The sequence below is a fragment of the Caretta caretta genome, chromosome 21, assembly GCF_965140235.1.
Source record: "Caretta caretta isolate rCarCar2 chromosome 21, rCarCar1.hap1, whole genome shotgun sequence".
Taxonomy (NCBI): domain Eukaryota; kingdom Metazoa; phylum Chordata; order Testudines; family Cheloniidae; genus Caretta; species Caretta caretta.
This window is the reverse complement of record NC_134226.1, coordinates 18,819,771-18,836,891: the sequence shown is the minus strand read 5'-3', so window position 1 is coordinate 18,836,891 and position 17,121 is coordinate 18,819,771. Positions and strand designations below refer to the sequence as shown.

Sequence of the window (17,121 nt, the reverse complement as noted above, 5' to 3'; positions counted from 1 at the left end):
GGGGTGGGGGCAGCGCGCGGAGCCTCCTCCCCCTCAGGGGCCGCAGAGACGCGCCAGCAGCCCGCCGCTTCTGGGAGCGGCATGGGGCCAGGGCAGGCAGCCTGAGCGCTCCAGAGATCACTGCCTGTGATTTATTTTTCCAGGGGCCCCAGGCTGCAGCCCCTGTCAGAAGACAGGATACTGGGCTAGAGGACCTTTGGTCTGACCCAGTGTGGCCATTCTTGTGTAACTACTATAGCAAGATGAAACAACACTTCTTTTGGTGTACAGTTGGGGATTGGTCCTGCTTTGTGCAGGGGGTTGGACTAGATGACCTCCTGAGGTCCCTTCCAACCCTGATATTCTACGATTCTATGATATTCTACATATAAAGAATGAGCACACTAATTTATTGTAGATGTTACATGCAGTGTAGTTGTAGCCGTGTAGGTCCCAGGATATTAGAGAGACAAGGTGGAGGAGGTAATATCTTTTATTGGATCAACATCTTTCCAGCCACACAGAGCTCTTCTTCAGGTCTGGGAAAGGTACTCCGAGCATCACACCTCAATGCAAGGTGGAACAGATTATTTAGCATAAGTATTTAGCACATATGTGGGTGAAACCAGACAATTACTGCACTCTAAAATGAACTTATACATTCATTCATACAGATACAGGAAAATAATAAAAGACAAAAATACCCTACCACCTGTGAGTGAATACTTTTCACAAAGCAATCACTCTGTATCTGACCTACCAGTCCTCATCCTCAAAGGAAACCTGTACAACACTTTCAAAAGATGAGCCTGGGAGATTAAATTCATAACTCTGGTAGACACGAAAAACCATGGACTGAACAGACACTGGATTTATGCTTATTGCAACAATCTGTAACCCACTAACCCATTCCCCCTCCCCCCACTTTTTATCCACTCTACCTTGAACGGTCCCTTACAATATGTGCTAACTACTTACACTGAACAATCTGTTCCACCTTGCATTTTGCTATGATGCTCAGAGTACCTCTCCCATACCAGCTCTGTCTGTGCAGCTTGAAGGCTGGTCTCTCACACCAACTGAAGCTGGTCCAATAAAAGATATTACCTCACCCACCTTGTCTCTCTTGTAGGTGTTATGGCAGAAATATCTCTTGTGGGATTTGAAAAAGAAGAGTTAATGGCATTATACACCATCTCAGAAACGGTGTTCTTTGTTTGGGGCACTGTGGAAATAAGTCTGAACACAGTTTTGGGAGAAATATAAATGGCATCACTAGCAAAGCAGATGAGTGATGTGCCCCTCACCCCCACTAGATTACTCGAAAAACTAAATTTAAGAAAAGTGTATCTTGTCCTCATAGACCCCCAATGAATGATACTTTTTTCTTGCCAAAACATACCCCAGTGTATATTTATAGGTGGGACAGGAGCAGAGATCTTCTATGTGATACAGGCATACCAGTAAGCCAGGTTTACATGAGCAATAGACAGCAGACATGAAGCAAGTGGTTTTACACTTTATGCACTGGCGCTCATCATCTGGCAACATTTCAAAAGCCATCCTCTCGGAATCAGTCACTCCCTACAACAGAATATACTAAAGTGACTTCACAGTATAACAAACAGAGCAGACTAGTTCAGACTGGAAGATCAGAAGTTAAGTTGATCAAAGAGATAATTTATCATGAAAGTTTAGGATTAAGATACTGGCCATATGAAAATAACCACATTTTGGTTAATGAGGGCTCAACCTCTTCAACTAAGTTACTGAAGAAACTATAAAACCTATTATTTTAAAAAGGCATTTTTAAAAAAAAAAATCTACTAAGGGCCAGATTCTAATACCCCACTAATGTCAAGTAGTTCTTTCCTCAACTAGTCCCATTGAAATCAAAGGGTTAAAAGAGAACTAGATAAATTCCCGGAGGTTAAGTCCATTAATGGCTATTAGCCAGGATGGATAAGGAATGGTGTCCCTAGCCTCTGTTTGTCAGAGGGTGGAGATGGATGGCAGGAGACAGATCACTTGATCATTACCTGTTCGGTTCACTCCCTCTGGAGCATCTGACATTGGCCACTGTCGGCAGACAGGATACTGGGCTGGATGGACCTTTGGTCTGACCTAGTATGGCCATTCATATGTTCTTATGGGTTAGGGTAACATTAATGCAGGACACCATGGATGAACTTCTGATCATGACTTTAAAGTTACTCCAGTCAGCATAATTTCATTTCCTAATGCTTACCAGTTTACGCACAGCTTCTCGTAAAGCCTTTTCATCTTCAATCATAATAGCCATGTCTTTCTGAACAGTAGAAGCTACCACAACATCAAGGACATCTGCTTTGGAAGCCATTTTACATATCATCTCATCATGAGAAAAAACACAGTAGCGGTTTAACAGGCGATAATGTTCCACACACTGGCGACCCAACGGCAGCTGTATCGGGAGGAGGGGAGGGGAAAGAGAGGATGGAGAGTGGCAGAAAGTTTTTTTTTTAAATGTTATTTATGAAACCTTTAGAGGCATAATAGTGTGAAGTCACAGACTGTCTGTGCTATTAACTAATTACTATCTATCCAACCAAATGAAAGCCAATAGCAGCACATTCTAGAAACTATATTAATTTTAAATGAAAAGTATACCACATGTTAAAGAGTAAAGAAGACCATGAGCAAGTTCCTATAACTCAGGATACTGACTACTGTGTTTGGATTTAGTAGGAGCATTGCCAGCAGATGGAGGGAAGTGATTATTCCCCTCTATTCAGCACTGGAGAGGCCACATCTGTAGTAATGTGTCCAGTTTTGGGGATCCCACTACCGAAAGGATATGGACAAATTGGAGAGAGTCCAGCAGAGGGCAACAAAAATGATTAGGGGACTGGAGCACGACTTACGAGGAGAGGCTGAGGGAACTGGGATTGTTTAGTCTGCGGAAGAGAAGAATGAGGGGGGATTTGATAGCTGCTTTCAACTACCTGAAAGGGGGTTCCAAAGAGGATGGAGCGAGGCTCTTCTCAGTGGTAGAAGAGGACAGGACAAGGAGTAATGGTCTCAAGTTGCAGTGGGGGATGTCTAGGTTGGATATTAGGAAAAACTATTTCACTAGGAGGGTGGTGAAGCACTGGAATGTGTTACCTAGGGAGGTGGTGGAATCTCCCTCCTTAGAGGTTTTTAAGGCCCAGTCTGACAAAGCCCTGGCTGGGATGATTTAGTTGGGGTTGGTCCTGCTTCGAAAAGGGGGTTGGACCAGATGACCTCCTGAGGTCCCTTCCAACCCTGATATTCTATGATTCTATGACTTGGAAACTTGTTGCACTCAGGGCCAGATTAAGAAAATCCAGGGCCCTAGGCAACCACAACAATCCCCAGAGCAATGAGTCTTGGAGTTAACACTCTATGAACAGGAATGGGACAGTTCACCTGTTTCACTATTTTTTTAGGCTGTCTGCAGACTGAGGCTGACATCACTGCAGTGGTTACACTCACATCACATTTTCCAGTTTATCTTTGCAACCATCAGGGCTACAGGTTTGTTTGTTTTTTTAACATTTACATTCTGATGTAATCATATGACTCCAGGAGCTGGGACTCTGGATACAGGCCTGAAGTGTCTATACATTATTCTAGCCTCCCTTGTCATATTTATAAACAGCATTTTGAAGTCAGAGCAGCAGCATTTCCAAATGCCCCACAAGTAAATGACTGAAAATTGTTTCATAGAATGACAAAATTTGTGTTGGGAAAATCCAGAGTAATCAGAAACAATTGTACTTGAAAAGGACAGTTATGAGACCAAACAATATTTTAATCGCTGGAGATATTATTTGTTATCATGTTATAGATGTTATAAGGTGGCTGCATTTGGTCTATCTTGGAGGAACCATTCTCAGTGTATTTTGATTAAAAGCAATAAAAAGGACAGAAAATAGCTTTAATAGCCATAATCTTTGGTTTGTACAGTAGTCTATTATCTGCTGCTGCTCTGAACAGGAATCTTCTGTTTTATCATTTAGGATTAGACCACTAAGACTTCCAGTAAATTAACCCTGATGTACACTCCAGGCAATGGCCTCTTGGAACAGTTCTGTCTGATTCACTGAGATGCAATTGCATAAATCTTACAGTACTTAACAACTGACGTGTGCATGCAAGAAATGCAGTTTTCCTGGTTACTTTTTCCAAGTGAAAGCAATGTGAAAACCTCATGCTAGTGCACAGAATTTCCTGGTGAGATGGAACAAGTGGATCTCTACAGATGGTTAGAGCTATGATACGTGGTCAAGATAAAAACTAGGAAATGCCAAAGCAAACCATGTTTCACAACCTATTCTGATTTTGCTCTTATTTAAATAAGAGAGGACAGTTCCAATCTTTACCTAACAACAGAAAGTATTATCATAAAAAGGATTAAATACTGTTAAAGGTTTAAAGAGTTTACAATTTGGATTTGACAGTACTGCTTAAAGGGTCCATTCAAAATCAGTGGAGTAATAGTCCAAAAGAGTTCCATTCCACACTGATGTAACCTGAAGACAGTCACATTGATAATTATTTGTCTTATCATAGGGCCTATGAGCCCCAGTCATGGAACAGGACCCTATTGTGCTAGGTGCTGTGCAAACAAAGACAGTCCCAGCTTCAAGCAGCTTACAATTTAAGTAAATACAATTTACTGTCAAAAAATGGGCAAGAAACTTGGAGCTGCTTGCACATAATTTTTGTCTGAGACTGCAGTAAATAATTGTTCCAAGATATGCCATAAGAATCTTTTTAAAAGGTGTTTGAAGCAAAGTTGGAAGAGTCCCTATGGTCGATTCTGAATAATAATTTTCCTGTAATTAGGTCAAGAATGGGGGTGGGGTGCAAAAAAGGTAGCTTTAAGCAACCTTTGTGCTTTCTGTATTCTCATGACATGCAGGGTTCTGTCCAGTCCCTAATATAAGTTAAAGCAACCCTGAGGCTGCTCTGACTTATGCTCTGCTTCCCCAGAACTGTTATGGGCACTGGGAAGCAGACAATACCCATAGTTCAGTACACTCTGGCCATACCTCCATGACCAACATGCCCTGTTCACTGCAGGCTGGGAGCAGAATCTGTGTAGAGTCTTCTGAAGTTCTGTACTGTTTGGGCAGGTCCCTTGCCTAATGGGTTTTCTCAAGGGGCTGTTTCCATGGCATAAATGGCCTTAGTGTAACTAAGGATCACAACCCATGTTAATAATAGATGTTTGATTCTTTCAGGGGAGCTGGGTGAGGAGAAAGTGTTCAGTCAGTACACTGAACTCGTTTTAAAGTTAATTTAGTATTCTGAAATCACTAAGCTATGTACAGCTAAAGCGTTTTTATTACCTACTTAGAAGTATTGCACAAAGTGAAAAATAGCAAAGTACCACTATCTACGCTGTGTTTTCTTTGGTCATTGTGCACTAGGAAAATTCTTCTTTATGCCTTCCACTCAATTGACTCAAGTGAGATTGTGCATGCAGAATAAAATTACCACCACATTACTTAGTAAGCATATACTTTTACTGAAAATTCATGCCATGTCCTTAAAACATACCCAATCAACTGTGCAGAAGTTCACAGCTTCAGCAAAATTAAAACCCTGGTTAAAGCCACTGTGATAGGCTCTTGGAAATGTAATCACAAATTCTCCAGCACACTGGTTGGTTCGGTAAACCTAATAAAAACAAGAGGCAAACCAAGTTGATTTCTAACAATGGGTGAAAATTACAGAGGTACAGGCTGAGATTTTCAAAGCAACCAAGGGGATGTGGATGCCTGATGCCCATTTATTTAGCTTAAAATACTTTAAAAACCTCAGCCAAAGAGTTACGATTTTTATTCAGAAAGTACAGGGACTAACCCTGCACTCCACAAGACTACAGGTAAACTCCTAGTATCAACAATTAGGTTGAAAAATGCTGATGAAACAACTCCCAGCACAGAGTGTTACTCAGCCTTACTGGCAGATGAAGCTACCACTCAGTCAGTATATGTACCATAAAGGTGGCAGATAGTTCGTATTTTTTTCAAACAAGAAACAGCAAATTTGGCTTTAAAAAATAAACAAATATCCTCGTGCTTGGTGGCTGATGGGTTTTTTTGTTTGATTTTGAATATATATTTTTCTTTAAAAGGTGGCAAACCAAAGGGTCATTTAGGGCAAGATCAAGTTTCCTTTCAGCTCTGAGTAAGGGACAGTGTGAAGATGTGCTGCTACAGAAAGAGCAATGGAAAGGAAGCGAGACTGAATTTGCACAGCAGGGAGGGAAGTACGCTGTATTGACTCATTACAGCAAACTCTCACCCCACAGGCCACCAACCAGAGCTGGCTGAACACAAGGGGAAGGGAGAACAGCCATGGGATCTGCCTAATTCCCAACCCCATCCAAACAACCAGATAAAATGCAATGACTGCATTGCCCAACCTTTCAAATCAGCACATTATACCGCTCAAGTCCCTGCTGCTCTCCCCCACCCTGGACTCAGATGTAAGCGGGTTTGATGTGGCCACACAGGAGAATAAGTGGAGGCTTTACTTTCCCTAACAAGCCCCTCCAGCTGATGCAGCCCTAAACAAGGCTAAGTCACAATATAGCCTTAAACAGTAAATCTGCAGCTATCAACTAATGTGACCTCACTGATCATCTTAAATCAGGACAAGATAAACCCGCATATTCCACACATTTTTGTGGACTCTGAATTTGACTTCAGCTATCATTGCAATTCTGAGATGCATGTATTGGTCAGAGAAGTATTTAAAATGAGAGCCTTCTGTCTCATTTCACAAGTGATATATGAAAGTCACTAGGCTCTTCATAAAGAGGAATTAAGTTTAAGATTAGTGAGCTGAAGTATACACTGAGATGAAGATGTTTAAAAATGTGCAGGTGGCGGAGGGGAGGAGGTTGGAAGTTACCTGTAATTTCTTGTTTTCTGAAACATCATGAGATCAATAAAGAATTCCCACAGCTTAAAACTTCTGTGTCTCTGAAATCACACTTTAGATACCTTACACTGCCTCACTCCTATGTTTCCACTGGGTTCCAAGGTCAGCTCCTTTCAAAAGCCAGTTAAGTACATGGGAAGTACATCCTTTCAAAGACTGAGAGGAAGGAGGATGGTGAGTGATGCATTTTCTTTAACAGCTAAATAATGACCCAGAATGACAGGAAATATGAGAGGAAGGATGTAGATGAGGCACTGCCAAACTATTCAGCATTATAGAGAAGATCTACAAAGAAGTCATGGTTCCCCTTCCTTTGCTGGGAAGTTGTGTTCCAAACACCACCAGAAAGGAAATAAACTTGGAACAAACAGGGGGCAGCCAAGAGCTCTAGCGTCCAACTAAAGGGCACCTGACAAGACTCCACAAGTGCCTCAAAAACTCAAACCACCTTATGTGGAACATAGACCCAGGAATGGAAATCCACTGAGACAGGTCTCTCTGGAGAAGAGCATGTGAAATAATCATCTTAAGTAAGTCTAAAAAGCAATGGCTGCATTGCCCATCCTTTCAAAACAGTACATTATACCAGCTCAAACAAATTTAATTCATCCAATACGTTATTGCTATAGTGTGCAATACATGCATAAGCTATTGCAAAGATGTGTTAACAATTGATTTAAATTGTCAACCTTACAGAAGAAGCCTACATAAAAGAAAAGGAGATAAATGACAATGAGCACAGAACTCCAATGACATACGGGCACTCCATGGGCCATCAGCGTATTTGGGTTCATAATGGTGACAAGCTGATGCAAAAGATCAGGTTGAGACACAAATAACTCAGGAGCCAGCTTCTTCATTACATCTTCCAGCTGCTCAGCCGCATATCCTGGGGCTCCATACCACGTTTTCGGTTCACCCCTGCAAGTTTAAAAAAAGGGGATGCTAAATACATTCACATTTACAGGCTCTTGCTTCACAACACATTGTACGGAAAAGGATGCTAAATAAGCACTATTCAGGAGTGTACTAAGGGTTCTCTACATGGTGGAGTAACATGCTATACAGGGGTGTAATTTCTACAGCTCACTAACATGCTGTGCATTAATTCATCCATATAGACTTTACTGGTGCACTTTAAGATAGCACTGTTCGAAACAATACTGATCACGTATACTGGGGAACCTTTAGTCTACACAGACCAATTAATGTACAGCACATTAGTGCACTTTAGAAATCACACCCCCATAGGGTGCATTACCCCATCACACAGACAACCCCTAAGACTCTATCCTAGGGGTGGGCAAACTACAGCCCATGGACCACATCCGACCCACCAGCCATTTTAATCCGACCCTCGACCTCCTGCTGGGGAGCAGGGTCTGGGGCTTGCCCTGCTCCAGCACTCCAGCCGGGGAGCAGGGTTGGGGGCCACTCCGTGCAGCTCCCGGAAGCAGCGGCATGTCCCCGCTGTAGCTCCTATGCATAGCGGCAGCCACGGGGCTCCGCTCCACATGCTGCCCCCGCCCCAAGTGCCACCCCCACAGCTCCCATTAGCCAGGAACTGCGGCCAATGGGAGCTGCAAGGGTGGCACCTGTGGATGGGGCAACACAACTTGCCTCCATGTAGGAGCCGGAGGGACATGATGCTGCTTCCAGGAGCTGCTTGAGGTAAGCGCTGCCCGGAGCCTGCACCCCTGAGCCACCCCCCACCCCAACCCCCTGCCCCCCTCCCACACTCCGAATCCCTTGGTCTCAGCCCGGAGCACCCTCCTGCACCCCAAACCCCTCATCCTCAGCCCTATCCCAGAGCCTGCACCCCCAGCCGGAGTCCTCACCCCCCATGCCCCGATCCCCCTCCTGCCCTCCAAACCCCTTGATCCCAGCCCAGAGCACCCCCCTACACCCCAAACCCCTCATCCCCAGCCCCAACCCAGAGCCTACACCCCCAGTCAGAACCCTCATCCCCCACACACACACTTCATCCCCCTTACCCCAACCTGGAGCCCCCTCCTGCACCCTGAACTCCTCATTTCTGGCCCCACTCCAGAGCCCCCACCCCCAGCCCGAGCCAGAGTTTGCCCACCCCTGCTCTATCCACTGCCATAACTCTTAACATTTAATGCTACAGGCTCTCTCTTCAGACTTAACCCGTAATTAGCTAGATTTCTGAATGTGTAATTTAAAGTATTTTGAAATTGCCTGTAAGAGTGTATTGTGGAATTCCACTTTTATTTCCTCAAGAGCAAATCTGTTCAGGTTAGTGTTCTTTCACTGCAAATGCAACAAATTCCACCTGGGGCCTGACAACCTCTGGCTGAGGCAGAATCGCCATAGAAGCAATATATAGCAACTCCTCACTTAACGTCCTCCCTGTTAATGTTGTTTTGTTGCTGATCAGTTAGGGAACATGCTCGTTTAAAGTTGCACAATGCTCCCTTATAACATTGTTTGGCAGCTGCCTGCTTTGTCCACTGCTTGCAGGAAGAGCAGCCCGTTGGAGCTAGTGGTGTGGGCTTGGAACCAGGGTGGACCGGCAGCCCCACATCAGCTCCCTTAAGTTCCCTGTGCAGCAGCTGCCCAGCAGGCTACCAATTGCCAGCAGTTCGGTTGTCCCTCCCCCACTGCCCTGTGCTGCTCCTGTCCTCTGCCTGGAAGCTACTCTGGGAGGCTCCTGCTTCTTGTGTAGAGGGGTGGAGGGGAAGAGGGGTGCTACTGTCAGGGTGTCCCCCTCCCCCGTAAGCCATCTCCACAGAACGGGGGCCGGGGAGGACGGGGAGAGAGCAACGACGACACAACAGGGCTTAGGACTTAGGGAGCTTGCTGGCAGCAGCTGCTGTCTCAACTTGCTGATCTATTTTAAAAGGCAGTGTACTTAGAGTGGGATCAGTGTACTCATAGGGGCGATGCATGTCTCTCTCTCACACACACAGTGTGCGTGTGTCTGTCTCTCTCTGTATGCTGTCTCTCCTCCCTCCATTCCTGCTGCTTTGTAGAGTGTGAGGCTACATTAACAACAACGTGTTAACCCTTGAGGGCTCAGCCAAGTGCTAGTTCATCATTTAGCAGCAAGGCATTCCCTGGGAAATATCCCACTCTCTTCCACCCTCTGACTCCACCACCTCAACCAAGCTTCACAATCATCTTTGCTGTGTATAGTATTAAATTGTTTGTTTAAAAGTGTGTGTGTGTGGTCTTTTGCCTGGTGAAAAATGTTCCCCTGGAACCTAACCATCCCCTATTTACATTAATTCTTATGGGGAAATTGGATTTGCTTAACATTGTTCCTCTTAAAGTGGCATTTTTCAGGAACATAACTATAATGTTAAGCGAGGAGTTATTGTATAACAAATGGAAAAGGGGGAAATAAATAGCAATGCATATAAAATTAGAAGGTGTGAAGTACAGAAAATTGATAAAGAAAGCTAAAAGGAAAGCTATCAAGGAAAAATCCAATGCTGGAAGAATATTTTTTAAAAACATATTAGGAACAAAAGAAACCCTAGCAAGAATATAGGACCAACACTAGATAGTCATGATAAAATTGTTATTAAAGATGCAGAACAGTCAACCTGTGAAACTCTTTGCCAGAGGATGTTGTGACCACTGTTCCCTCTAAGCTGTGTGCGCGCACACAGATCTTAAACCCCACACACATGGCGAAATACCACGCGCACTCCGGCTTTTTTTTTGTTTGTTTTTTGCACTTCAGCAGCGGCACAGAAGAAATTGTTTGAACACACGGCCTGTTAAAAATTAGAGGGAACATTGGTTGTGACAGCCAAGACTATGACACGATTCAAAAAAGAACTCAAATTCATGGAGGATAGGTCCATCGATGGCTATTAACCAGGACGTTTGCCAGAAGCTGGGAATAGACGACAGGAAATGCATCATTCGATGATTACTTGTCCTGTTCATTCCCTGTGGGGCACCTGGCATTGGCCAGTCGGAAGACAGGATATTGGGGCTAGATGGACCTTTGGTCTGACTCAGTATGGCTGTTCTTATGTAACAGATACAAGCGTTCAAAAAGTATTCATGTTCTGTACTTGGAAAGAAGCAGGATGATATACTCGTATCAGATGAGAATGATGAATTACTTTCCAATCCATTAGTAAGGAAGGAGGATGTTAGATGCCATCCACTAGAGATAAACATTTTTAAAGTCAACAGGCCCAAATGACTTGCTACCAAAAGTCCTAAAAGAGATGGCTGATGAGATCTCCAGCCACTGTTGTTAATTTTTAATAAATCTTGGACAATAGGGGAAATTCCAGGAAATTGGATGAGTGCTCATGCCAATATTCAAAATTCAAAAAATTGATAAGATGCTCATATGAGATTCAACTGATGAAGTACTAAAGGATAGGAATATAATTAATGTCAGTTAACATGGTTTTATGGAACACAGGTGTTAATGAAAGAATTAAATCAGGTTTGTTTAAGATTACAAGTTTGGTCAATAAAGATATCTACATTGATTTCAGACTTGTGTAAGACTTAGTTCCACATGACATGCTGATTAAAAAATTAACACTATGCAATATCAGTAACTGACAGATCTCAAAAGGTAGTGGCATCAAATGGGGGTGTTTCTAGAGAGGCTGTAGGCCCAATGCTAGTCAACATTTTCATAAATGATCTGGAGGTAAATATAAAACCACTGCCAATAAAATCTGCAGGTAACAAATACAGGTGGAACGGTAAATGAGGAGATGTTCAGGGCAGTTATACATAGTAACCTGGATCACATAGGTCCTTTCAAACAAAATGTGTTTTAATATAGTCAAATGCAAAATTATGTGTCTGATACAAAATTACTCAAGATAGTTAGTTCCAAAGCAGGCTGTGAAGAGTTACAAAGGGATCTCACAAAACTGGGTGTCTGGGCAACAAAATGGTAGTTTAAATTCAATGTTGATAAATGCAAAATAATGCACATTAGAAAACATAATCCCAATTATACATATAAAATGATGGGGTCTAAATTAGCTGTTACCACTCAAGAAAGAGATCTTGGAGTCATCATAGACAGTTCTCTGAAAACATCTGCTCACTGTGCAGCAGCAGTCCAATAGGCTAACAGAATTTTAGGAACCATTAGGAAAGGGATAGATAAGAAGACAGAAAATATCATAATGCCACTATATAAATCTACGGTACACCCACACCTTGTATACTGTAAGCAATTCTGATTGCCTCATCTCATAAAAGATGCATTAGAATTGGAAAAAGTATAGAGCAAGGCAACAAAAGTGATGAGGGGGATGGAACAGCTTCCATACAGAGCAATGTAAAAGATTGGGACTGTTCAGCTTGGACAAGCGATTACTGAGGGGGGTATGATAAAAGCGTATAAAATCATGAATGGTGTGGAGAAAATGAGTAAGGAAGTTTCATTTACCCCTTTACAGAACACATGAACCAGGGCTCACCCAATGAAATAAATAGGTGTAGTAGGAAGAGAGCCTGAAACATAAGCCCTTGTATCAGAGGCCTGGTATGAGGCAGGACCTGCTCACAGAATCTGGTAAGAACAGGGATGATACTGCATAAATACAATAAGCAGTAAATAAACAAAATAAACAAAAGAAAGTTCTTCTTCTCACATTGCAGTGTCAATCCGTGGAACTTGTTGCCAGGGGATGTTGCAAAGGCCAAAACTATAATGGGGTTCAAAAAAGAATTAGGTAAGTTCACAGAGCATAGGTCCATTAATGCCTATTAGCCAAGATTGTCAGGGATGCAACCTAATGCTCAGGGTGTCCATAAACCTGATTGCTAGAAGCTGGGAAAGGGCAACAGGGTGGATCACTCAATAAAGTGCCCTGTTCTGTTCACTCCCTCTGAAGCATCTGGCACCCAACACTGTCAGAAGACAGGATATTGGGCTAGATGGATCATTGATCTGATCCCATATGGCCATTCTTATGTTCTTCTTATCTTCTTAGGAACAAGGAAAACAAGCAATGCCTGCAGTCTGAGGGACTATGCTGGAAAGTATTTAGGGAGTCACATTGTTGACAAGCAACTTGAGATGAGTTTCCAGTGTGACAATGTAGCAAAAAGGGCTATATAAACAGGGGCGTACTGAGTACGTATCAAGTATCAGGGGTAACCATGTTAGTCTGTAGCCACAAAAAACAATGAGAAGCTCGGTGGTACCTTAAAAACTAACAGATTTATTTAGGCATAAGTGTTCGTGGGTAAATTTTTAAATACTTAGTCTTTAAGGTGCCACCGGACACCTCGTTGTTTGAGTAGGTATGTCTCTATATTGCATTGGTGTCACCTATACTGGAATATTGCGTACAGCTCTAGTTGTCCACATTTTAAAAAGGATGTTAAAAAAATGGTAATAATTTTTGCAACAGGAACTTGGTTAATCCTGTTGATGTATGAGGAAGAATGGAATTAAATTCCCTTTCCCATAGCCAAAGTGCTCGGAAGAATAAAAGATAAAATGTCACTAATCACAACAAATAAGATTCTGAACACTCAGAGAGAGCAGATATGCTGTTTAAGAAAGTGCCATTTCTACAGTCTCTTTAACCATACCACACTTTAAGGGATATAAATTGGCTTATGTGAAAACCTGTGAAAATTTATGACCACTATGGAAACAGACTTGGGGTGGGATGGAGGTGTGTAACATTGTGGTGCAGGCGGTGTGACCTAGTGGTCAGAACAGGAGTCAGACATACTGGTCTGATCAGAGCCAGAAGGTGGAACTGGAGTTGTGGTTGGGAGACAAGCAAATGGCTGGTGCCAGGAGTCAGAGCAGAACTGGAGTCATGGTCAGGAGACAAGCCAGTGGTTAGAGCAGAACCAAAGTTGTGGTCAGGAGACAAGCAAGTTGGTCAGAGCCAGGGGTTAAGAGAAGAGTCTGGTGCTTTTTGACCAGAAACAGGCACGGGTTTGGAGAAAGGTCCAGTAACGGAAAATGGTCTGGACCAGCTGCGGGCATGGAATGCTTTGAGCATCCTCTGTGCTGCTGTTGCTACATGGCTTAAATGATGATCTGCTGGACGTCCAATCAGGGAGCATACTCACTCTATGAGAGCTTATTGTGCCCAACCAAGCTCATTGGGTTGCCAGGTGGCTGTGCCTGCAGCCAATTGAGTTTCTGACAGTACCCCCACATGGGGTCCTCATCCCTGGCTTCTCAGGGTATCATTGGTGAAATTTCTGAAGGAGGTCAGGAGTGTGAACTTTATCTTCTGGCTCCCAAGATTACTCCTCTGGCCTGTACACTCCTTCCAGTCTATCAGATACTGGAGCTTTAACTGATCAATCTGGAATCAGTTCGCATTCTTCCTCTTCCTGGACTATTACTGGGGTTGGGTCTACCCTGTCAGGGAAGAGATTGTCGATGAACATCTTGAGGGAAACACAAAAGATGCAGTGAATCTTGAGAGATTCTGGGAGCTGAAGACAACTATGTTTATTTGTTCAATGATCTGAAATGAACCCAGGCAATGGTGGTCAGTTTTCAAGTTCTGGGTCAAGACACAAATTTTATTCCCTACAGCATGGCTAGGGCAGCTCATCTCTTTTGGTTAGCTTATAAGATCCTTTAGCAGCCAGTAAGTGCTCTTTGAGGTCCTCTCCAGGACCATGGTTGCTTGGATGACAGAGCCTTCTGGTAGGTCCGGATGAAACCAGGGTGAAAACTGAAATTTGCAAAGAAGGGAGTCTGCTGAGTGGAAGCCTGGGTTAAGTTGTTGTATGCCAAATCGTCCAAACACAGTAGTGGAAGCCAATCATCCCAATGGAAATTCAAAAACCAGCAGATACTGCTCCAAGTTTCAGAGTAGCAGCGTGTTAGTCTGTATCCGCAAAAAGAAAAGAAGTACTTGTTAGTCTCTAAGGTGCCACAAGTAATCCTTTTCTTTTTGCTCCAAGTTTTGACTGATTCTTTCTATCTTGGCCATCTATCTGCGGATGGTAGGCTGTTGCGGTAAGGGGCCTGGTGCAGGGTTGGAGAAATTCCTGCCAGAACAAAGAAATAAACTGAGGACTTCAATCCAAAATTATGCATGTCAGCATGCTGATACCAGAAGACATACTCCAGGAAGACTGGTGTGGTTTTCACAGACAGATGAAATGGGGCAGCAAGGACTCAAATGGGCCATCTTGGTTAGAAGAACCACCACAGTCAGGATAACAGTGACCTTGAGAGCATGGTAATTTCACAATAAAATCCACAGAAAGAGCAAACCATGAACATGGCTATGTGGGATGGGGTTGAAGGAGGTCCAATGGCCTTGCTTGTGGTTTCTTTGTACAGGTGCAGAGTTCACATGATTGAACATAGTGTCTTAACATCTGTTTGTAGGGTTGATCACCAGCAGTACCTAGCAATCATGTTCCAGGTTTTACACTGACATAAATGACTCACCATGGGTAAGTCATGACACAGTCTTAGTACCTGAAGCCAGAAGTTGCCCTCAGGAATGCAGAGGTGATACCCACAATAGATGTGGTCTTGTTGCAGGCAAAACCTTGAGTCTGGGGAGGCGCTGGTGATTCTTAGAGACCTGCAGATTGGGACCACAAACGGATCACCTCGTAGCCGTTTCTTGCCCCTGATCTGGGGTATTAACTGTCCCACTTTAGTATCCAAGAGAAGGGGAGTGGAGAGGGAGGGACCTGGGCCCGCCCTCTACTCTGGGTCCCAGCCCAGGGGCCCTAGGGATAGCAGCAAACCACTTGAACTAGTGATTCCTTCCCCTGGGCTACTTCCCTCTCTGGCCCTTCAGCTTGTGGGGCTTCCTGCCCTCTCTCTGCTTGGGCCAGGTTTCTCCCAACCTCTTGTGTCTGTGGAGTCCCTCTGCTCTGCACAAGCCAGGTTTCCCTTTACCTAGGGTCTTGGTCTTCTGGCCCGCCACAGCACTTCTCCAAACTCTCCTCTGCTTCCCTCCAAACTGCTCTCCTTCAAACTGCTCTCTGCTCCAACACCAAACCACTCTGCTTCAACTCCTCCAACTGTCTGATTGAAACAGGGTTTTTTTTTAATCAGGTGACTGGCTTCAGGTGCTCTAATTAATCTATAGCAACCTCTCTTCCTTCTACAGGGAATAAGGCTCTCATCATCCTGGGGCTTACATAACTTCCCACTATCACCCTCCTGCTGGCCTCTGGCCATGCTGTATCACACACATTATATCGGAGGGCACCTTCCACTTGGCGATAGCAGTCATATTCCGAGGGTCCCTGACAACTGCCACTAGGGAGATGACAAGGCCCAGAAACACCCTGGTTTCCTTGTCAAATTTGTATTTCTCAGGTTTTGTGTAAAGTTGATTTTGGCAAGGCTGATCAAGAACAGTGTGCACATGGTGGTCATGGAGCTCTTGGTTCTCCCAAATTAAATGGAAGTTCCCCAGTGCTAGTTCATCTTTGATAGTCACTGAGCCCCTGCCTAAAGTCGTCACTCAATCCAGTGGGTGCCTGTGGCCAGATATTGAAATTTAACTAAATACTTAGCAGTGGACCGGGGTCCCTGCTTTAGGGCATGGGGAGCAGCTTCTGCGTATTTTCTCTATTAGAGACATCAAAGATGCCCGCCATTGCCTATACAAAGTTCTTGAAGCATTCAAAGAGAGGACTGGACCCCTCCAAGGGCCAGGACACCCACTTCAGGGCCTCTCTGATCATAGAATCATAGAATATCAGGATTGGAAGGGACCTCAGGAGGTCATCTAGTCCAACCCCCTGCTCAAAGCAGGGCCAATCCCCAATTTTTGCCCCAGATCCCTAAATGGCCCCCTCAAGGATTGAACTCACAACCCTGGGTTTAGCAGGCCAATGCTCAAACCACTGAGCTATCCCTCCCCCCCGATGAGCAGACTAATTACTAATCCCACTCGGGACTGATCCCTGGCACACATCTGTGGCCATAACACAAACAGAAGATGGCACTGATTAAAGAACCCACAAAATTTTGCACAGTCCCCATCAAACTTACCTGCTAAGGGCACCTGGGGTTTACGGGATGAGGATGCAAGGATATGGGGAACAGGAGTCTGGGCTTGCACCTGGGACTGAAGGACTGCATTCTGGTAATGTAGCATGGTGATCTTGTTACACAGATCATACAGGACTACAACAACATTAGAGAGGGCGAGTTGGGCTCCTACTAGGTACCTCTATACTGTGAGATGATGTCCCATCTTA

The 17,121-nt window shown here is 44.0% G+C and overlaps 1 protein-coding gene across 8 annotated transcripts in view; it reads right to left on the bottom strand.

Annotated features, from left to right (window-relative positions):
• Positions 1-17,121, bottom strand: part of KDM5B (lysine demethylase 5B) — a 184,112-nt gene that overhangs the window by 73,133 nt on the left and 93,858 nt on the right. For all 8 annotated transcript variants that reach the window (XM_048826607.2, XM_048826615.2, XM_048826612.2 and 5 more), the window contains 4 exons: positions 7,698-7,860; positions 5,548-5,667; positions 2,228-2,422; positions 1,382-1,563 (listed from right to left, as the gene is read on the bottom strand). In XM_048826607.2, the coding sequence (XP_048682564.2) occupies positions 1,382-1,563; positions 2,228-2,422; positions 5,548-5,667; positions 7,698-7,860 (660 nt within the window). The remainder of the gene's footprint in view (positions 1-1,381; positions 1,564-2,227; positions 2,423-5,547; positions 5,668-7,697; positions 7,861-17,121) is intronic.